The following is a 24,361-nucleotide window of genomic DNA, read 5'->3' as shown; positions in this document are numbered from 1 at the left end:
ATTATTAGACGTGTACCCTTTGTTTTGGTTCAAAGTCTACTTTTGCTCCACCTCTCTCAAAAGGCTACTCTAGGCTCTTTAGTAGATTTGCCCTTTCCAAGTCCTGGATTCAGTTGTACCTGTATCTTTGCTGATGGACTAGTGAAATGTATAAAACAGAGACCATAAAAAACAAATCCTTCAAATATGCTTTTTCGTTTTCACCGGGCTTTAGGGACCAAAAGTGCTTTCATGTGAAATCTATATTGCTTCAAGTAAATTTTTGGCACCTGTAACTACCCAGGTCTCAACCTGTGTAAACACACGTGTTGCTCCCCTGCTGGCCAGCGACTCAGGAGTAAGTCCAGGCCCGGAGCTGGGGCGCCGGCTTCCTTACTTCCGGCCCCGCCCCTCTCCCGCGGTTGCTAGGAGATGTGATGTCACCGGAAGCGAGGCCTAGGATAGGCTAAGGGAAGGGAAGCCTCTCCCCCTCCGCAACCTCGGCGGCCAGCGCTGTCTTTCCAGCTGTTCAGGCCTGGGGGTGAGGGTCCGAGGAAGGTAGCCCCCGCGGCTCTCCGTTCGCCCGTCGGCTCGCCTCAGTGTCGGCCCGCCCCTGCCGCCCCTGACCTCTCGGCTGGGCTGGCGGCCGGCCGGGCTGCCGCGGCTCAGCTGCACGAGGGGCTCGGGACCGACAGGCAGTTTCCACCGCCCGCGCAGCCCGCCACGTCCCCTCTCAGCTGACGGCACTGCGTGGCGGGTGACCTTTCCGAGCCCGGCGCGATGACGGCTCTTCGCTGCCGGCTGGCCCGGCTTCTTCCGCGCCGCCGGCCTGGGTTGGTACGGTCCCCGCCGCAGCCGCTGTGGCTGCTGCTGCTGCTGCTGCTGCTGGCGCCGGCGCCGGCGCGCGGTTGGGAGAGTGGAGACTTGGAGTTGTTTGACTTGGTGGAGGAGGTGCAGCTCAACTTCTACCAGTTCCTCGGGGTGCAGCAGGTAAGCGGGTCGCGGGGCAGCCCTAAGACTGCGCTTCTCTCGGCGCCTCCGGGGCAGGAAGGAGGGGGTGGGGCGAGCGTTGACCCTGGTTCCTTCCAGGGAGCCGAGACGAGGTCCTCCTGGTCCTGGCTGCCCTCCTCAACCCGGTCTTCCGGGGCCCCCTCCGAACCCCAGCCTCAGACTGGCTTCCCCAGTCCCCTGCCGCCCTCTTCTCTGGTCCAGATCCGTTCTGACTGACCTGCTGGGTAGTGTCACCGGCCTGGGACCGGGGGATGGGGGAGGTGGGTTGTGTGTGTGTGCCTTCGTTCTTTCCTCTGCTTTCTGGGGGGAAACTCAGCTGTGCTGGAGGGAGCTGGAAGAAGTAGGGTAGACCTTGGACACCCACCCCTTTGTTTCCCGCTCCCCTGAATGTTGGAAGGAGTCGAATCTCGTCCTAAATTTTCGCTTTCCGTGTATACTTAGTCTCATTTTAGTTACCACCTCCTCTCCTCTTCCTTTCCTGGAAGATGGGATTGTATTTGGGTCGGCGTCTATGTTTCAGGAGTTTTTATTGCACTGTATTTCGAAATCTTTTTAGCCTGTTTGGTAGGGGTTCGTGTCACACTTAAAGTATGGAGAAACTTGAAACTTCTGTGACGTTGGTCCTGGAACTGTAAAAGTTTTCTGGACAGTGAAGAGATACTTGGGATGATGCCGAAAGAGAAGCCGAACCAGTAGCATAGGATCATTGTCTCCCCCACTCCCTCGGTCCCCCCTGCCCGCCCCCATTTGTTTTCTTTCCGTTTTAAGCTTGAGGCTATGACATGTGAAATCCAAATATTGCTCTTCTGTCTTGGGAATAGTGAGAGTGAAAGACTTAGAACTTTGCATGATCTGATTAAGGCCTTCATAAAGTGCTTTGCATAGTTACGGGGCTAAAAATATGAAATTTACCAACACTTGCCATTCAAGACACTGTACAGTATTAGATAAGAAATGTACGTTTTTCACTATGGTGGAGAACAAAGAATGTTAATTTTTTAAAAAGAAATACATTTTCCTAGTAGGTTACCTTAAATTTGTGTGAACTAGTTCAATGTAGAACTATTGAGGGGAACACTAAATAATTTTGATTAAATATAATTGGATGTTAAATTTGCTGTTGCCACAGCACCATAATTTTAAGAAATTTCATTTTCATAACGTTTTAGAGTATAAGCACTTCACAGTTCAGGTTCTAATATCAAAACAATTATGTAAAAACTGTCATAATTCATTATCTTCACCTGGTGCCACTTCCTGCGCATAAAGATAGGATTTATCTCATTTCCAAAGTAAATGGTGATGTAATATGTGTAAAAATAATTAGTTGAATCTATAATTTTGTAGACTAACTCTTTTGAATACCTTTGATGTTAAGAAACGTTAGTACTTATCATGAGTGATTAAATTCTGTAGCTAGAAAAGGTCTTATAAAAAAACTATCCAAAGATTTTAAAGATGCTTTTCTGTTATGTATGGAACACTAAGCCCCTTCAAGAGAATACAGAAATTTAATAGAGGCAGTTGAAAATTTAGATTATGTAATCTAGTTTTGTATGTCAGTCCTCATAGAATTTTTGTTTTACACAATTTAATTTGCATGCACTTTAATTTGCAGTTAATTAGGCAGTGTGAACAGGCAGGTCACTTAACTATATGGGTAAAGGTAACCCTCCCTTCCCCCCAGAAAAGCAGCATAGGTAATTGAAAAGATTCTACCTGGAGGTAAAATTTGATAAGGATCCAGAAAATTGTTTAATGTGTTTCTCTACCCAGCCATATTGAAATTGGAAAAAAAAAATGCCATAAGAAATCATACTCTGTTTAAACTGGAAACTGAGTGGAGTAAGTTCCTTACTTTACATTTAATATAAACTTTCTTAGATTTTCAAGGGACCAGAAATTTGGTAGAGACAAGTGCAGTCCTGAATGCTTAATGCATGATTTTCAAGCCAGAGCCAGCCACTCTTACAGTGACTAGTCAAGTTTGAGGAACCAGAATAAAGTAGATAGTCAAGAGTAGTGACCTAGCTATGCACTCAGCTGTCTTGTTATTGTTCATCAACAGAGTTTTGTTTGGTGTCTACTGAATTTTAAGCACTAGGATTTGCCTGGTACATAAAATGAACCCCCTTACTTCATGAAAATTACGTTTAGTAGGGGAAACAGTAAACCACCAAACTAGTGGTCAGACAGTCAAAAGAAGATTTCTGAAGCAAGGAAGGGAACGAGCTCTGTAGATTCAAGGTAGTGGGGGAGGGGGAGTAACATGAAAGGAAGGGGCAAGGTGCAAAATTGAGGCAGGACTTGATTTGTTTTTGAGGAATAACAAGGCAGCTAGTGTGCTGGAAGCAGGTTTAACAAGGAAATGGGATCAGTCATGGGGCTTCTGGGGAAGATCATGTATGGTTTTATAAGCTATTGTAAAGACATTATTATATGTTGGAGATGGATGGAGAGGGACATTTAAAAAGAAGAGGTACTTGATTTGACTTAAATTTCAAAATTTTGGCTTTCTTGTGTTAAGGATCATCGTATTTGTCATTAGTTACTTAGAGGGATAAATTGTGGTGTAGATTGGACATGTTGGAACAAAGTGGCCAGATACTGGACTTGACTTGAACATAGAAGTGACAGGATTTTACTGATGGTTTGAAAGTGAGATGTGAAAAAAAGGAGTTGAGAATGTATCCAAACTGTTGGCCTCAGTAACTAAATAAATAATTACAGTTGCCACTTACTGAGATTGAGAAGCCTGGACTAGAAGTAGGGTTGGTTGGAATAAAATCAAGGATTTGTGTTAGTTGTGATAAATTTGAAGTATCCACTAAATCTTCCAGTGAGCTGGCACATAGGCAGTTGTTATACAAGTCTGTAATTAAAAGGAAAAAGGTCTGGGTTGTAGATGTAAATTTGGGTATCTCTGGCATTTAGATGCTATTTGAAACCATGAAACTGGATAAATTCACCAGGGAAATGAAAGTCATGGAAATTGCAAACTTTAAGAATCAGGGTAACAAGAAAGAATCAGCAAAGGAGATGGAGTGAGAACAGGTAGTAAAGTAGGAGGCAAACTAAGGTAACAGGGTCTTTTTCAAGACAAGTGAACAAAGTGTTTTAAAGAGAAGAAAGTGATCACCTGGGTTAAATGCTGATGATAATTTAAATAGTCTGAGAATTGATTGTAACAATGTGGCAAACTCATTGAGATTTCAGCAAGAGCTGTTTCAGTGTTGTTAGATAAACAATAGTCTTGTTAGATTAGGGTACAGAAGAGAACAAAGGGGGTGGGGGTAGGAACTGGAGATAGTTAATTTAGAAAGTTCTCTTGAGATACCCATACCCCAAACTAGAAACCAGGGATGATAGTGACCCAACCTGGCCTCTGTTTTTTCCACATATGCAACAGGTATAAACTAGCTCAGCTACTTTCTAACTGGTTGATGAAGGACTTTAAGACTTGGACCAAGTACTTTCACTTAAGGCCTGTCTGCACAGTAGATCTCTCCTGTCTGATGATTATCCTCTCCCTTAGCAGTATATTTCAGTAAAAGCCCACCATTCTGTCTTGGTAAATCCTCACACTCAGTACATTTCAGGCCTATAGCCCAGTTCTGTGCATTAAAAAAAAAATTTAAAAAAACCAAAAAGACCTTAGGCAAGTTAGTTGCCTGTTTTTAGAACAGATAATATCTGATGTGCTTCATAGTTAGCCACATAGTAGACACTTAAATATTTAATAAATACATAAATATATATATGGTAACCAAAACTAAACAGTATGAGTAGTTGCTTGACAGCTTTTACTCAATAAAGCTAAATTTTTTATGGCCATTTAAAGCCCTCATTCATTGAAGGAATATCTTTGTATGTGTTCTTAAGATTTTAAATTGGTTCTAGAAGTCTTAGGCTTCTAAAGTCTTTAGGGGTAAAAAGATGAAATGACTTACAGTTTTAACCTGCTTTAGAATGGATTTCATTGTTCAAAGGACATTCTGATTTGGGTATTGCATCTTTTCAGAGAATAGGGTAAAGTATCAAAGGACTATGGGAAAAAAGATATACTAAAATATTTTTCTTTAGTAACTTAAATTCTTGGTCTCTGTGCTATATTCAGTTTTCTTCAGACAGCTTCTTTCTTGTTCTTTGCACACCTGTATTCTTGTGTGGTCAGTGGCGATTCTGAATTTTTTTTTTTAAGATTTATTTATTTGTGCATACGGAACTGAGGTACAGGGCAGAGGCTCAGGGGTGGCGAGAGGCTTCACCATAGACAGTAGGGAGCAGAACAGGCAAATCAATAAGTACACTGCTGAGGGGAGCAGCGGGGCGGGCCAGGAGAGGTCTGCCACAACATGTGGTCACCTCCGAGGCAGGTGGGAATTGAACTCAATGGGGAAGCGGCTTTAGCTTCTCAGTGCTGTGCTTTAACCCGCTGGGCCACCAGGGAGGGCCCAAAATTCTGAATTTTTAATTGCCTTTCATGGCCATGAGTAACTTCTTTCATATATTCAAACGAATGCTGAACTTTGGCTAACAATAGAAGGAAATCTATTATTAAGTGACACATGCTTATACAATATTTTGATTTTAGTTAAGTTAGAATTAACCTTTTATGCTCTTTTAATTTCTATTTCAAATGCACAGAAAAGTAGGGGAGTTACAATTATTGATCACTCATCCTGTATTAGAGGGAAGAAATTCTAAACATCTGCTACTCTCTTGATTTCATCTCTTAGTTCTTTCCATAGAAAAGTGCTTCAGCATATTTTATAGGGAAAAGCAAATCTGTTCTGAAATATTTGTGACATTACCTAAAGCCGGTAGAACAGAAATTCTTTCCGTTATAAAATATTCTTTTAGTTATTTCCTTTAATGCAGTTCTGATTTCTTTACATTGATTGTGAAAATGTTACTAGAATATTTTTCTTTTATTACTAATAAATACTAAGATACATAGATACTAAAGTGAAACTAAACTTATGTTATTATAATTATTCTTAGAGATATAGTCTAATTTCTTAATATTGAGGTCGCCACTTTACCCAGTGATTAGTGGTATATTGCGAATTTAAAAATCTAGTTTGTTTAGTGTTGGGAATGGAACAGAGTGAATAGGGTGATTGCTGAGAGAAAAATTTGCAGGCCATTGTAGGTAACACCAATACAAACAGTTTAATAAAATGTATTTAGTAAACCTGTTTTCAGCTTTGTTATATTTTCTATCAATAAATGATTACTTAAATTGCTACTATATTGTCTTAGGAATATTTTTCTAAGTCAGACATTATAGGGTCTTTGTATAATAATGACATCAATTAAACCCATCTATAATTAATATCAATTCCAAAGACTTTTTGTATGGAGGTATGCAGAGATGGAAGGGAAGGTAAAATGTAGACACTTCTGATTAGGAGAAGCTGGATATTAGACCAGTTTATAATAAAACTATAGTCACATATTTCCAGAAACATTTATTTTCAACAAAACATGTGTGAAAGATGGATCTTATTGGATGTAAAAGTATTAGTGTTTTAAGTATCATCATAGTATTTTACTTTATTAGCTAAATATTTGGGGTTTTGAGGTATTGAAATTTTTTTATCTAACAGTATCATTAGGACTTACTTTGAGCTTTAATGTACACTTTGTGTCTCATTCCCATCCTTCTTAATACTAAGTTAATGTAGTGTTACTGATTACTGTCATGCAGAACTTGAATCTTGTGTGTATTCAGACATGTTGCAATAAGCAAAGACCTATATTACATTCCACATTTAGGTAGAAAGATTATGTGTATAAAACATTATACTTCATTACTAGATAGATGCCCATAAAGTGTGGCTACGCAACTTAATAGTATTTGAATTAAATATTCAAGATTGAGTCAAAAATCAAGAATTAAATAAAAGATATGTTATAGAATAAGCAGTGTTAAAATGGAAAAGGAGTAATATTAAAATGCCACTGAAATCAAACTCTACAATTCTAAAAGGGAATAATATCTTTGGTTAAATAAAATCTGGAATACATATAATTCCCGGTTATGGAAGGCACAAGAGTTTTAAAAGCTACATGAGCTCTGACTGTGGCATGTATAGTGAGTGGAAAGATCATTGTTGCATATACTGAGGAGATGTGAATGAACTGTAGAGAAACCTTAAGCGCTCTATATATGCCTACTAAAGAGACTTCTTACTTATTCCTAACCAGTCCTTAAGGATTTTATTATACCATTAAAATGGATCAGATTAAGAAAGTTCTCTCGTCACTAGTTGAGCTTATATATTACCAAGAAGTCTTTTATTGGGATAAAAATTACAAATATTAAAAGTTATTTCTAATTACTCCACTTCTAGTTAATAAAAGATAAGTATTTAGGATTTTTCCTGACTGTATATGGCATTTTGTGTTGGTCATTAAATTTGATTTGTCGAAGCAAACATAAGTATGTATAATACAGGATGACTGAAAATTGTGATTTTATTTTTAGTTAATTATATCTTAACAGTATTTGTGCATGTACTTTTTCTCTACAGTGGGCTTTCCTATGGTTAAATAAAGTATTCAATTTGGGCATTTGAGGAAGTTCAGTAATTGCCATTCTGTGTATAATAGCTATATTAGTGTATGACTTTCTGTATCATATCTTTGAAAGTATGTTTAACTTAGAGTACATTAGTCATAAAAGTAGAGAAAGCTGCGCACATTTTCAGCAATGCTGATAGCCCAAAATACTGTTGAATTTTCTTTTTTTGAATTATCTCCAAACCTTGTGGCATGTTTTGCAGATTATCCTTAATAATAGTACATCTTGAAGGTAGATTTTTATTTTTTTACTTATAGCTAATTGTTTGTAGCTACATTTGGTGGCTAAATTGAGTTAGTAAGCATGAGTAAATACAATTTGGATTAATAGAGGTCTGAATATAAATATCATAACTGATTTAAGGACTGCTCTCAAAGTGTTCCAGAGGAATATTGATCTATATGAACAGGAAGTAAATCTGTAGCTTTGCAAAATAACAGAATGTGTCCAAGTAAATCACTTTTGGTACACTTATTTGTCGGCAGCAAATTTGAGATTTTTTTCCTACAGGAGAAAAATATATAAATAAAAAGTATCTTAATGTTTGAGAGGTAGAGCAATCTTGAGTTAGAAGAAAATATAACAATTTTTTTCCTGCTTTTAATATTTAAAAAATGAAAGTTTTCATATATTTTTTTCCTATAATAAAACTAGCTAAAACAGAGTAGCAAAAGAAGCAGAATATATGATAGTGATAGTAGCTAAAATTACCACAGAAGTAGACAGGAAGTACACAGGAAGAGGGAAAGGTACATAGAAAAATAAATACAAATCTAAATGGTAATGGAGCAATATCTCCATCTTGTGGCCTTCTTTGGGAATTGCTATTAACAACGTTGAGAAGTTGTATTTTCACAACTGTAGGCATAAGTCAGAAAAAAATGTGAGTCAAGTGAAAATAAAATATTGGTCAGGGATTTTTGCTGTGTTTTGTCAGAACCTATAAGACCAAGCATCCCAGTCAGTTTCTACAAGCAAGTGTACTGATATAGTGAACTCTCCCCTTGCACAGCCTTAACGGTTTTCTTCAGTGTGACTTACAAATGCAATAGTGACATGCCACAGTATGAAGGAGATTTGAAAAAGCACTCTAAAGACATGTAGCTCTGATGTTTTCCTCCTGTGGTAAATTTATAATCCTATATGTAAACACACCCACACATAAAATTGTTCCATAAAATCATTCTTATCAAAATCTTTTAAATACTAAAGATACTTTCTTTTATCCAATCTCTAGCTTTATTAGTAACTCACAGATACAATATTCAGGAGACATAGACAAAAAGCAGAGGAAGGTCTGGGCTATACCATATGGCTCCTTCCTCCTACACTAAACATGTGCTTCTAGCTGAGCAAAGACAAGTGAGAGTCAAGGGTTACCTGACATAGCAGGGAGCATAGAAGTTATGATAAGTCTCCAGTTTATTCCAAGGACCTGTGTAGTTTATAAATTATTCTTCAGGGAACCATGCCTTATAAATCCATAAACTCCAAGTATGTTTCCCTGAGATATAAAGATCTTTTTTTAGCTCTTATAGAAACAAAAGCACTTGTTACCTGTGAGGGAATTCAAATATAAAAGAAATCAAAAAGTCTGATGAAATAGTGTCCGTTAGTTACTTAGAATTGTCACTTAACATTGCCATAGTTTGCAGTATCTCACTACTTTGTTGAAGAATGTTTTAATGATCTACAACAATCCTGTATATGAAGAGGACACAAATGACTTTGCAGTTTATAAACATGCAAATTTTGAGCAGCTTAGGTAGTAGTAAATTTTGAGACACTAGGAGACATTTCTCTGACAGATACTTAAGGTGTCTGACAGATGACTATTTGAATAGTATAGTAGCACTGTGTGTTCTCATTCTTTCTCTCTATATATATATCTATATGGTGTAAGCCATACTTAATATATAATTAAAGATTTTATTTTTTATATTATTCCTTTTGTGCATTTTCAAGTTTTTTGTGGTCACATTTTAAAAAGTAAAAAGCAAGTGAAATTAATTTTGTTAATATATTTCATTTAATCCAATATTTAAAATGTAATCACATTTTTAAAAATATTGATGAGACTTCACAGTCTAGTATTTGTACTAAGTCTTCAAAATCTGGTATGCACTTTATATTTCTATTTCTAGCACACTTCAGTTCAGATACTAAATTTTGATTGAAATGTTTGATCCATATTGGGACTTCATAAAATGCACAATTAACAAGTATATTCATATATGTAAATCTTCTAAGTATACATTATAAATTTTTTCAGAATCGAGTACATTTTTAAAAATATATAAATTATTCAAATAAAATTTAAAAGCTGGTTTCTCAGGTGCAGTATCACTTATCAAGTGCTCAAATATGGCTAATAGCTGCCACACTGGATAACATAGCCTTAGAGAAATAAGTTAATATAAAGATATCTAAATATTTTTTGGATGAAGTCACTGACTGTTGTTTCTATTTTATCAGAGACATAGTATGTAGTTTTCAGAAATTTTTCTCCATTTTAACTGAGTCTGGTTTTTGTTGTTGTTTTTAATTGTTGCAATTGTGCTAGAGATATTAATTTTCAGGGTCATCTTAGCTGGAAGTTCTCTGTCCTTTGTTCACCTATCCTAGGGGCTTTACAAATGGCTTTTCTTCCTTTTCCTGAGACACCAGGCAAGAGCTAGGTCTTATATAGGCAGCTTAGGGCTCCCTCCTGAGGTTATATTGGAGCCATTGCAGATCCAGATACCAAGTCTGCACATCTCTTAGGCTTGTTGGTTTCAGCTGTGGTGCTGAGACCCTGGTCCGTTAACATTTTAGATACATAACATCTTATCATCTTAGTTTAAGGTAGTGACCTTCTCACTTGGTACATGTTTTCCCCTTATGTCCCACTGCGGTCCTGTTTTTAAGCATTGAGCCTGACTCTGATCTCAGGCCTTTTGTAGAACATGTTTAGCCCTCATTTCCCGGTGGGAGTTTAACTTCTCAAATCTTCTGCCTGTTTGTAGGTATGAAACCCATTAGACATCAACTTAAGCTCTGTGGCTACACCTTCCTATTTGTTGTTGTCTACAAAAATACTTAGCTAGTTTTTGAGAATGACATATGATTTTCTATCTTTAAATTTTATTATTGCTATGTAGTTGGAATGGAGTTTGGAGGAAGCTCAAGTACTTGCAGTGCTATTTTGACCCTGGAGCACTTTTTAAAGCTGCATTAAATTATTATTTATTACTTATGTCCTTATTATCAAAACCCTTTTATTCATTATCACCGAGAAGCAATGAGTTCTTTCATTCACAGTAATATATACTTAAACATTAAAGGGAAAAGTAGACTAAATGGTCATTTTCCCTTCCTGGCCTCAATCTTAGTTTTACCCAAGTCTGCGCATAAAAGCAGATAAGTAGCATCTCTAAAGTAAATGGATCCTATAAACTTTGGAATATAGTAATCAGTATGACATATGACCCTGTTATTGGAGATGTCTAAGGGAAAGTCCTGAAATCTGTCTTGAACATAGGTAGGAAAATATACTAGGTATGAAGGTAGGCACTGAAATTTAGATACATGTTAGAAAAAAATTTTTGGAGGAGATGATCTTAAAGTTATTTGCAGGAAATCTCATCTTGGCTCTTTGTAATATATGCCCCTTACAAACCTTTTAAAAATTACTTTCTTTTTCTATACCTAAACATTATGTTCTTTTATATTTAGTTTTCAGAGATTCACATGCCAAAAAAATAGGACAGTGAGGGTTAGCCTCACTGAAAACTGTTTTAATAATCAACTTCAGGAGCAATGATAAAATGATAGAATTCAAGTAGATGTTAGCTTCATGGAATTAAGTGATTCCTTAAAGTTTCACCAAGTTTATAATTTGGTACTTTAAATGATTTATTTTTAGGAAAAAAACTAAAAATAAAGGGTACTTTCATTTTTAATTTGTTGTTTAAATATGAGTTTATATATAATTAGAGGAGGACATTTTATAATTATTGTATACCTTTAATTTTGAGTTGTTCAATCTAAGGAGAACCTTTAAGATACCAACATGAATGAGAACAATGGAGTAATGATATTTTAAAAAGATATTTCATTTATGATCTTGTTACCTTTGTATGGTGAAAAACAATGCTTTTATCTCTGTAGCAGTTCTCTGCAGTAATATTTCTAACCTTTGTTTTTTGGAGGGTAGACTAGAATATGCTTGATCATCTAGATTATGTTATGAAATTCTGAGAACAAAGCCTGTTTCTCATATTTGTTAATTCATTAGCTCTTTTATAACATTAATAGTAATAGTACAATTTGGAAACAATCAAATTCTACTAGTAGAAGAATAAATTATTTGATAAATTATGACTTTTTTGTGTGATATGTAATCACTAATAATATATGTGAAAAGTATACAACAACATGAAAAGTACCTATAATTTAAGTGAAAAAAAGCAAATATTGAGTAGTGCTGACATTTTATTATAATTCTGGAGAAATTATATGGATGCCCAACAATTACAATAATATAGGTTCATAAGAAATGAATTCAACTAAATTATGGGATTTGTGGAATCATTTCATGTAGGGGTCAATATTTCATTTTGAATTATGTTAATATTACTATTATGTACTAGTCTATAGTATATAGTAAATTCTACTACTTTGGAAAGAAGGATGTTATTTAATTAAATCATAAATTGGATAAACTAAACAACATGTTTTCATATTTATGAGATAGACTTCGTGGATATTTTAAAGCTATCTTTAATATACACTCAGAAAATATAGTGTTAAGATGTGTCAGGAAAATGTCTTTATGCCATTCAAAAAAACATATTTCATACATCTCAGATCAACTTATCAGCAGAAGATGTTTGATTACTCACACATCTGTGTTATTGAAGGTGGGTGGCCAAAAGGCCCATGGTGTTTGCAAAATGGCAAACCTGCAGTAGCGGAGTGCACAGCCACCTCCACTGGTGGTGCCAGAGTGGGAAATAGAGGAGGACGCAGCTCTAGAACTAGTGTGTGGGGAGAAAGTGCTGGGGAAGGGAGAACCCAATTCCTCCCTTCCCTAAACTAGAGGCAAGTACCCAAAGACAGATGAATAGATAAAAGAGATGTGTTATATGGACAAGGTGGAATAATACTCACCTATAAGTAAGGTAAACTCTTGCCACTTACAACAATGTGTATGAAACTGGAGAGGATTATTATGCTAAGTGAAATAAGTCAGAAGGAGAAAGACAAAAACTGGATGACTTTGCGATATAGAGAACTAAAAGGAACAGACATATAGAGAGCTAAAAGGAACAGACAAAACTAAAGCAAAACAAATCCTTGAAATATGGCTGCAGAATTGAGGCTACTAGAGAAGGAAGGTTGATGGGGGAACAAAGGTAGGATCAGGCCCAGTAGTCTATGGTAGGGGGCTTGGGTACAGTGTGCAAGATCCATCTGAAGAGGCGTGAACCTAGTCCCCTACAGTATTGCAAACCAATGTTACCCCAATTAAACAAAATTATAAAATAATTTTATAATATTAAGTTCAAAGAATCAGAAGCAATTTCACCATAATTTCAAACTTTAGTCACTTGAGAAATTAATAACCTGAGCCTGATGAAGTAGCTTTGTGGTCTTTGTTGAATAAAGGTGTCTATAAGTCTACTTGCAACAACTTACAAATTATAGATATAATTCATATTGATATATATTATTTCACTCCAGTAAATAAACACCATGGTATGCTGGCCAAGGAGGGCATCTAATTGGTCTTTTAGATGAGCCTACGGTTTGGTGCCTCTGACCTTTGTGTTATTCCTGTGAATGCTAGTAGATACAGTAAACAAGCAATGATAGTATGAGCTGTTTAATTCTTTAGGTCTTCACAGTGTTGGTAGTGCAAGAGTGTACTGCCAGCACTGTAGCCCTCAACCACAGATGATTGTAGTACATGAAATGTGACACGGATTTTACATTTTATTTAATATTTAATTAACTTGCAGTTCAGATTTAAAACAAGGGGTATAAAATATTTTCTCATTAAACACCACTTTGTCTGTGTAGAACTTATTTCACTAACAATCAAAAAATTAATTTATGGATTGAGATATGCTGTAAGTAAAGTATACACACTGGATTTTGAAGATTTAGCATGAAAAAATAATACATAAATTTTAATAGTAGTTATATATAAAAGGATAACATTTTTGACATTTGCTTAAATGTCTTTATAATATTAATTATACATGTTTTTCCTTTTTTAAACATTGTTACTAGAGAATATAAAGTTAGACATAGCTTACATTATGTTTTTATTGAGGAGCACCAATTTATTGCAGCTATTAGAAAACTGTGACCTGCCTATTTTAAACTACTGGTTTGGTGCATTGGACTCCAAACTGGGGGAACAGGTGCTTATATTGATTGCTCAGGAATATAAAATATAACTGTTGGATTCAGGAAGAAAACCTCTTCATTTATATTCATTTTATCCCCTAAAATTTTATATTTGCATATATTTTTATAATATATCATGACATACAGTAAGTAGTATAGTAATTGACTACATGTAAATTAATAAGTAGATATGCCTAATTAAAATGTAAATACAAAAAAGTAAAATTTTCTTGGTAGATCATCTATTCAAAAATACTTGATTTGTAGCTGTCACTGCTCCTTTCTTCTGTTGCTTACCACTGCCCCCATTTTTGTTCTCATTTCAATTGGTTACTTTTAAAATGGATTTATTCTTTTTTTATGGAATAGAAAAGAACCAGGGGGATGGGTAAGATGCCTGCATTCAAGAAAAGATTTAGAGAAATACAGATTGCTGTCTTTGTCCTCCACTGATTTTAACATAGATTAAAAAGTTGATAACCAGGTTGTATAGCAAGATTCAATACATAGTTCTCCAGGGTTTTTGGGTTTTGCTTTGTTTTTTGGCGTTTGTTTTGCCTTTTGTTACTCATTAGAAAGGCTCAAGAAAATCTCAAACTGGGAAATGTTCTTGTTTCTAAAAGGCAAGTATGCTTTGGAGACGGGTATTAACCTTTGTTGACTTGGAAATATAGCTTGCATGCTTTTCAACTTGCCTCAAAAAATTTTGTTGGCCTTTTCCCAGTATTTGAGTAGCATTTGTACAATTATTGCTATTAAACTTCAGTGACAAATAATATAGCCCTGTGACTCCTTTGACAAGGAAGTTTTAGCTGATGGGGGATAATATTGATACCTTCAGAAATGGTGGGTAAAGGGAATTTAGGGAATTAGGGTTAATGAATAACAGTTTATGTGGCTTGCCTTAACTTAATACTGCAATCATGTACTTTTATTGGGTCACCTACCGCTTAGAAGCCAGGCCTTTCCTATGTGTCATTTCACAGCATTGGTAATTAACAAATATTTACGTATTTGTATGATACTTTTTCTAGGTTTTATGGAATTGAGGACAATGTGATCCTTGCTCTCAAATATAGTTTTATAAAAAAGATACATAACTATTTAGGAGATTTTACAAAATGAATACAATTTCCAGCAGTAATTCTGTTTGTCTTTCAAAATTTTATTATAGCTCTTCAAGATGTAGCTTCTCTTTAGAGTAGTGAATTATAACTATAGATATACCTGTTTGTACAGCATCTGGTTGATTTACAGATCTCTTCAATGTATATTAGGATTTTCCTATACATTTTGCCCATTTAAATGTTACACTTTACCTTATTTCCCCCTAACATATCTAGAAAAACTTGAGGTGATTAACTTTTTAAAAAAATCATCCTTCAAGCCAAAAAACTTGTAGTAGTTTAGTTTATAGTCCTTTATAAAGGACCTGTATAGTTTGAGTTTCTGGATAACCTCTATTCCTTTGAAAGTATTCCTTATTAAAACCAGATGGAGATTAGCGAAGTACATATTCAGAACATTAAATAAAATGGAGGTGCTCGTGGAATTTGCAGAATTCATCAATATATGTAACAATGATTTATAATTGCATTTGATCCTAACACATATCAGTGTAGATCTAACAGAGGAACAATAAGTAAGATAGCTGGTATAAAACACTAAGGTGAAAGGGTTAATTGGCCTTGTACAGTTCAATTTGCCACTCTAGTGGCACTTTCTGTTGTCTGTGTAAACAGAGTTGCTAAGTACTTTCCCACTAAACTGCCACTCTTTTATTTATACAGTTGAACCACCAACGAGGAATGGATCAGTTTACCAGTTGTTAGACCTTTTCTTCCTGTCTTTTCAGCCACTTCATGCTTTTCCCCCATCTGTTGCTACACACTTCTCTAATCTTTTCCTTAGTCTTTATGATTTTGATCTTTTTGGGGGGTGAGGGAAAGCAGGGCCCCTTTTTCCCCCCTTATTTATTGTTTCAAGTGTGTAGTTACATATGCCTGGTTCTACTCATCAATACCTCATTCTTTTTGACCTCTACTCCTAATCACTCATTCTATTCCAGTTTCTGTCTCAACTGCTGCAACTCTTCCAAAAATCTTTTCCAAGTACAACTGAAGTATTATTTTTAAATTCTTTAAAACATTTACATTTTCTATACCAAGGGTGAAAAATCTCATCTTTAATTTTTTAAACTAGAATCTAATTTCCTTATTCCTAAAATGACAACTGTTAAGATTTATCTGGTTGGAAAGCTGTTATTCTTGCAAGTTATGTTTCAATATGTAATAGAAAAATACTGAGAAATTTAGGTAGCAGTGGCTGAGTGAAAAATCTTAGAAAAATGTTTAAGTGAACTTTAATTATCGGTGCAGCATAATGCTACTCAAACATGCATTTATGATTAAAAGATGGCATTGTATATAATGAGTCATTTAGGAAAACAGACACTAAGTTATTTCTTTACTTTGGAAGTTAATTAATGATTTTAAGTTGTAGATTTTGAAATGATGTATCTTATAACCATTATAAGAATTAAAGATTTAAACCCATGTCATAGTTTAAAATCATTATATTGGTTTTTGATCTGTGACTATTGAATGAATTATTGCCACTGCACAGTTTAAAAGAATAGGCAGTGGGGCTCTCAGTGGGTTAAAGCACCACACTATGAAAGCTCTCAAAAGCTACTGCAGCAGGAGTTCAATCGCCAGCCAGGGAGCTGACTCACATGGTGTGGCAGACCTCTCCTGACCCACCTGCTGCTCCCCTTAGGGGAGTGTATTTCAGTAGATCTGCCTATTCTGTACCCCACTCTGTCTCTGGTGAATCCTGTCACCCACCACACCTCTGGCTTGTACCCCAGTTCTGTAAGCATAAATAAATAAATCTTTTAAAAAAGAAAAAAAAGATTAGCTAGAACATGTGATTTGTAATGCACTTGAATGATCTCACTTGATAAAATTAAAATATTAAATGACGAGGGGGAAAGATTAAGTGGCATTGCTCAGCTGGCATATATATTCCTGAGAGTGAAAACTAGCCTATTTCAACCTGATGTTGGATAGAGAGGCAAAAACATCTCTCCAGAAATTTTATTACCAAAAATGAATCTTCAATGCAAATTTGTGTTTTTAAGTTATGTTACTTACATAGGACAAAATCTCAAGCTGGCAATTTAATTTGAAGTGGTGCCTAATTCGCGCAAAAGTATTTTGTGTTAGATTTCCTTGATCACAGGTGAATATATAGCTTGTGACTCTGAAGCTGGAAGTTATGCTTGCTAACTTCCCTTGAAAGTCAAGTGTGGCCAATGCCAAGGTTCAGGTAATGAATTATGAGCAAATTCATTGGTGACCCTTCTGTGTCTTGCCTCAAAAAGGAATGCCTGTGTTCTACCGTCTGCCCGATGTCCCCATGTTGTGTAAGCTGATTAAAACTCAACAGAATTTGGACACAATTGCATTACATGTTTAGCTGCCCCTCCAGTAATATACTGCTTATTTCTAGGTCATTATATGAAAAGGGGACAGTCTTCTCTTATTTAAGCCACTGTATTTTAGAATCTTGTTACAGGAGCTTAGCCTATTTCCCAACTAATTCCCTTTAAAGAGCCAAATAATAGATTTGGAAAGTAACCAATTAGTGCTTCAGTAAATGTAAAAGGAAACAAAAATCAGTGAGTAAATAAAAAGAACTGAAGCTAAGTGAAGAAATGGTTGACTCCAGAGCTGGGGCAAGGAAGATAGACGATAACGCTAAAAAACTGTAATGCATAAAAGTGCTTAAAATATAAGGTTATAATACTGTTCAATACTGTTTTAAAAATTTGATATATGTAACAACATGAATGAACCCCACAACTATGTCAAGTAAATGAAGCAAGACACATTAAGACTACAAATTGAATTAGTACATTATGAAATTTCTTAAACAGAGACAGTAAATTAGCATTTCCTTTGGTTAAGAGTTGGACAGGCATTGACTGCAAATGGACATGAAAGAAATTTGGGACTGATAATTTTCTAAAACTAGATTGTGATAAAGGTTACATAACTGGATAAATTTACTACATGCTATTGGATTGTGCACTAAAAATTGGTGCATTGTATATGTAAATTAACCTCATTAAGGCTGTTAAAAATATTTGGGAGTGCGCCCTCCCTGATGGCACAGCGGGTTGGAGCTGCACTGCAAAGCTAAGCCAAGCCATGGCTGCTTCAGTGTGAGTTCGATCCCCACCCCAGAGGTGATCCACATGGCGCAGCAGACCTCTCCTATCTTGGCTGCTGCTCCCCACAGCAGTGTACCATGTCAATCATCAATCTGCCTGTTCTGCTACCCTGCTCTGTCCGTGGTGGGTCCTCTCACTGCCCCTGCACCTCTGGCCTGTACCCCAGCTCTGTATGCATAAATAAATAAATCTTTAAAAAAAAATCTATAGAATAAAATTTAGCAGAGAAGAGAGATGTAATGCATTTTGGACAAATATTAATTTGATGCCTTTGCCCAACTTAAAGGATTGTCTGTCTTTTTTATTCTTGAGTTGTAGGAGTTCTTTAGGAAGGTATTATGCATATATATCCCTTATCAGATTTATGATTTGCAGATGTTTTCCCCCTTCTGTGGCTATCTTTTCATAAAGTTCTTCTAATACAGTCCTTTGATGCTCTTGGTTTTATATATTTTATGTCATTTGTTCTTCATTTCTCCATTATCACTTTGTCTTTATATTTTGTCAAGTTGTTGTACACCATTTTTATCTTTTTAACTGTTTCTTAGTGACTATATGGGCTGTTACAAGTTTAAGATGCTTAACCTAATTACCAAGAAAACCACTAAGGACTTTGACTTTTTTTTTTAAAGACTTATTTATTTATTCATACAGAACTGGGGTACAGGCCAGAGATGCAGAGGGTGAGAGGAGTCACCAGGGACAGAGTGGGGAGCAGAACAGGCAGATTGACTAAGTACACTGCTGAGAGGAGCAGCGGGCGGGTCAGGAGAGGTCTGCCGTGCCATGTGGTCACCTCCAGGGCAGGCGGGAATTGAACTCATGAGGAAGTGGCTTAAGCTTCTTAGTGCTGCGCTTTAACCTGCTGCGCCACTAGGGAGGGCCCAGGACTTTGACTTTTTATATGAGTAAAATGGAAAGATGTTGAAGGTTTTTGACTGGGTTTGTTTGTTTTTGCTACTATGCTGAAAACAGACTGTTGAAGGAAAGGTCCTGGTAAGTATCCAAGTTGGGAGATATGTTAAGTTTTATAATGATCCAAGGGGAAAATGATGGTGGCTTGAACCATGGTAGTAATTACGGAGGTGCTAGTATTCAAGTTCAGTGTGTACTTCAGATGACAAAGTCATCAAAACTTGCTAATGAACAACTGGATGTGAATTGTAAGGGAAAGAGGGGTCAAGAGTAACTCCAGAAATTTTTGAAAGTTGAAATTTTATTTGAAGATAGAACTCCAAGTTGAAGGCACTTTTATTTTATTAATAGGATTTCTCTTCAATTTTTTTAAAAACATGTTTCCACATTTAGGAAAAACTAATATCTAAAGGATATGATGCATTCAGGTGTTGTATTTCTGTTTTGTTTTCCAGTAAACTCTGAGAATATGTAATGAAGTTAATATATAAAGGTCCATTTCTTTTACCTTTTGTGTATACAGTCCAAAAAAAACTGGCCTATTGAGAGTGACAGTCTTTATAAGAGTGAAATTTGGCAAAAGAAAAAAGGAAGTTATATTTATATGGCCTTGCCACATGAGCAAAACATGTTCATCTTTTAGAAAGAACTTTGAGTAAAATCTCTATACAAAAAAATAATTTTGGTGCTAAACTTATTTCAACATATGAAATAAAGCTTATCTCTTCTATTGATATGAAATGCCCAGAAAAGCAAATCTATACAGATAGTCATGTAAGCTCTTTTTAGAGTGATGCAACTATTTTAAGTTGAATTTTGATGACCTTGCACAATTCTGTAAAGTTATAAAAATACCATATTATACATATTAAATTATTAACCAGAATGATCAAGGAGAGTTTTACTTTCTTAAATAAAACTGATGTTAGGTATCTTTTAGGGCTTATATTTAAGTATAAAATGACCTTTGTAATAGCCCCTTCTTAGAAGATTCTTGAGCACATATTCATGAGAAATACTTAGAATACTACCTGGCATATATTAAGAACTCAATAAATATCGGCTACTGTGGTTTCATTTTTGTTGGTTTAGCATAATAATTCATACATATAATCAAAGTTAAGCTTTCTAGTTTCTCTATGATTTATCATCTTTCTCAGTAAAAATTAATCAAAGAATAATATCAGATTCTGAATTTTTTGTTATAAATATGTAAAAGAAAAAAAATGACTCAATATGTATGTTAGCCAATGGGATAGTTGTAAATATGATAATAAAACTAGTTAACTACTAAGTTAACTATATTCCTTCATGCTATTTCACACAATTTTTTTAAGTGGTTTTAAATTATGTTAAGTAGCATTCTAATGCTCTTGTAGAATAGCATCCCTTAAATTAAGACATTATTTCGGGGCAGCAAAATGGCGCCCGCCAGCAGGGTCGTTCAGGTAGTCAAACCACATACTATATTAATAAGATTCCCAGATAGAAGAGATAATCCAAAACCCAATGTATCAGAAGCTTTGGGATCAGCAGGACTACCTTCTCACTCTTCCTCAATTTCACAACATTCTAAAGGAAGTAAGTCACCAGATTGGCTAATGTATCAGGGTCCACCAGACACTGCAGAAATAATAAAAACATGACCTCAGAAATATAGAAGAAAACTTGTATCTCAAGAAGAAATGGAACTTATCCAGCGTGGAGGTCCAGAATAATCACTTAAATGGGGCTGCTGTTTGGCATCAGGCAAATGAATAGTCTTTACAATAAAGGACTTCCAAAATGACAAATGAGAAATTGCCTATTAAACAATTTTAATAAATATTCTGTAAAAAAAAAAAAAGGAAATATAGAAAATTTACATGGACACTTGTATCTCCTATTTATGTACCTGGTCAGCTTCTCCACAAGCTTACCTAATTGCTTATATATTATATACTTATTAAAGTATACATTTTTAAATGTTAGCTTATTAATTTACTCTTGATTATCAAGTATTACTAGTGTTGAACTATGAAAAGCACACAAATGTCCAGGAAACTTGTGAAATTTCCCAGAATTTCACTTGTAGTTTCTTTCTAGACATAAAAAAGGTTTATTAGGCCGTATTGCTGCTGTTGGGGAATGATTTTCCTAAACAGAGAGGAGTATCATTGAAATAACAACTCAATTATATGTTCTTAATTCTCTTAGTCGCTTTCATTCACAAAGCTTCTCAAATAAAATTGGCTTAATAAATATATTTTATGTAAATGATAAAAAATATAGACAAGGTAAAAAGAGGTAACTTTGTGTTATTAAGACTGAAGAGTTAACAGATAAGAAATGTCAGAAAATAAGAACTTAAAGTGAATATAGCATAAGAATAAATGTTTAACTAGAAGTTACAACTTAATTATGTTTTGAGACACGTTAATAAGTCTAGTTCTTTGGTTTACCATTTTGATTATGTTGTATGCAAATCCTAATAATCACTAACTTTCTCAAAATTCTAATGTCTGAAACATGCATTAAATCAATCTACATTTTTACCTTACAAGGCAATTTATGAAACTTTAGTAGGGTCTTCCTGTGCCAAGAGCATGTATTACTGTGAAAGTAAAGTCTTATGAAGCTAATAAAAAAAAATTAAGACATTATTTCATTGGTCTTTTCCTCTTGGTGATGTAATTGTGTTTTTGTTTCTTTGAAAGTCCTAACTCCCATAATGTAATTTGAGAAGTATGTGTTCATAAAAACTAAACACTAAATTTTTCATTTGAATTCCTGAATTGCTTCCTCATTTAATATATTTTTTCTTTTGTCTTTACCATTTTAAAAAACCATACTCTGATCTTTTCCCCTGTTAGTAGGCTGTTGAAGCCATTTTTGGGAGACACTGCTATTCTATATTCTCAGAATTTAATGAGTATTCAATTTATTTAAATTAGGTTATTTCACAAGGTTCTAAAAAATACTTAAGTCATATCATAGTTTTATTTCTTCTTTTAATAGATGTGGTAATATAGAATTCATTAATCTTAAGTAATTTTTCATGTTTTCCTGTCCCTTACTGGCTATGCATATTTTTGAAAGAATTTTTGAACTGTCTTCATATAAAATATATCATATACCAAGTATTATAATTAATTAAATAATTATTTAATTTGATGATTTATTTTCATATAGTTTGAAAGTATTTTGATATACTTTGCAAATCCAGAATACCAAGAATTTCAGATTTATAGACTATATAGTCCCACTGTGTTCTAGAAACAAATGGCAAATTAATTTTTCCATTGTTTGACTAAACTAATAATTGGCTTAGAAGAAAGCCACAAACCCATTTCTTGAAACAAAAAGGTGGATATGGAAGAATGTATTCATTTCTTTCTCTTTGATTCTTCCTTTTTTTTTTAAGTTCAGTTTTAGTTTGTTACCACTTGATGGCAGTGATGGAGCTAGAGCTGCCCTAAAAAGGTTAGGGCAAGAGCTCATTATGAATAACAAAAGGGTAGATACAACAGAAATTCCTGATATTTTAATATTATTTACATTTCTAGGTGATACTACTTATTGAAAGTGACAGTAATAGGTGAGAAAGCCTCTAGATGGAGCTTCAGTACTTTCTACGGGAGAGCATCGGCTATATATTTTCAAATACATGTAGTATATAATATATTGAATCCAGAATGCATAATTTAAAAATAATAGTTCAAAGTGAATATGTACCAATTGTTATTTAGTAAATTATCAAGTCCACTAATAATTTGGACAAATGGCTATTTAAGTATCTTAAATTTTTCTTCACTGTTAAAATTTGTTTTTAAAAATGTATATTGAAAGTGTCAGTTTAATGCTAACTAGTGTTAGAATGAGTTTGCATATCAAACAAATTAGTAAAAAATATCACTAGGAAATCAGGTGCTTAAAATCAGTATTGGAACATAATTAAATATAACCTTCTAGATTGTTGATTGTTATGCCTATTAAATTCAACATTTCAGTTCTTAAGAGAACAAATACTTTTGTAATTCAGTTTTCCAATTAAAAATTTAACTGAAAGCTTTAGCAAATTTTATGTAAGATATTCTTTTGAATAACTTACATATTCTTTATATTCTTACTCTCACCAGAAATGTTTCCTTTTTAAAAGTACTTTTCTGTCTTTGGTTAAATGACCATTAGAGATCTGTAGCTTGAGGAGGAATGAGAAGGTAGGAGTTTAAGTAGGAGGCTGGAAAGCGCAATGGACTATGGGGGAAGATGTACAGGTACTTTGGTGGTAGGGGCGTTATGGGGACTCCCGAGGTAGGATGTATCATCCTGTCCAAACATGTCAAACAATGGTACTACACTAGTAGTAAATAAATTTTTAAGAATAAGTTTTTATATGATAAAATCATTTGTTTGCTTTGTATTATACCATCATGCTACCTAAATTGCTTTTGAAATATCTTTTTTCTTGGGAAAAAAGATTTTTTAAGTTGTACCACACAAATTTCTTGGGATTGTCTTCTACTCTGGATTTAACCTTTCTCACTAAAATGTTCATTTTTTATCAGAAAAAAATTATGATCACTGCTCTAGTAACATTGTGACTTTTTTTAAGCTAGAAGCAAATTGTACTGTGGGAACAATTCATTGAATTGAATTTAGTCTTTAATAGACTTTAAAATTTTAAGAAGGTAAATGACACTAAGTGGAAGTAGTAGTATAATTAAAGTAGGTATAACTTATAGTAAAAGTGTTACTTTCACTTAATTTTTAAATGTAAATTTTAAATTTATTGATACTAAATTTTTTTTATTTCTAAAGAAGAAACTTTATGAATTAGTTTATAATGAACATTTATAAAGTCATTTCATATGAGGCAAAGTATAAAGTAGAATATATATTAAGTTATATGTATTTTTGTAACGTTTTGTGAGACATTGCGAATAATGATATAGTTGTGTCATCAATAAGAAATAATAGTAATGCGAACATTAGGAACTATTTTAGAAAATGTTCTACTTTTCTATTACGTGTTATATAAATGTCAGCGCAATATTTTTTAATACATTAAAAAAATTTGTGTTGACAATCTTTCTGACCTATTAATTGAACTCCATAGTATAAAAATAATTAATAGCTAAGTAAATTCATTCACTTGAGGATGAACTGTGAATGAAATTTCAATAGATATAATAGTATATATGGGTTATAAAAGTGCATATGAATTCAACATGTATGAATCAAAGCTACTGATT

General features: G+C 34.5%; 1 protein-coding gene and 1 pseudogene across 1 annotated transcript in view; both read left to right on the top strand.

Annotated features, from left to right (window-relative positions):
* The first annotated feature begins 491 nt into the window (after nt 1-491).
* The window catches only part of DNAJC1 (DnaJ (Hsp40) homolog, subfamily C, member 1), a 116,708-nt gene continuing 92,838 nt past the window's right edge, over nt 492-24,361 (top strand). The window contains exon 1 of the mRNA XM_004691297.2: nt 492-969. Coding sequence (XP_004691354.1) covers nt 760-969 — 210 coding nt within the window. The 5' untranslated portion in view covers nt 492-759. The remainder of the gene's footprint in view (nt 970-24,361) is intronic.
* LOC105854229 lies at nt 19,246-20,916 on the top strand (annotated as a pseudogene).

Source organism: Condylura cristata, unplaced genomic scaffold (genome assembly GCF_000260355.1).
Source record: "Condylura cristata isolate star-nosed mole 26May11 unplaced genomic scaffold, ConCri1.0 scaffold00030, whole genome shotgun sequence".
Lineage (NCBI taxonomy): Eukaryota > Metazoa > Chordata > Mammalia > Eulipotyphla > Talpidae > Condylura > Condylura cristata.
The sequence above is the reverse complement of the archived record's forward strand: the minus strand, read 5'-3'. Positions and strand labels throughout refer to the sequence as shown.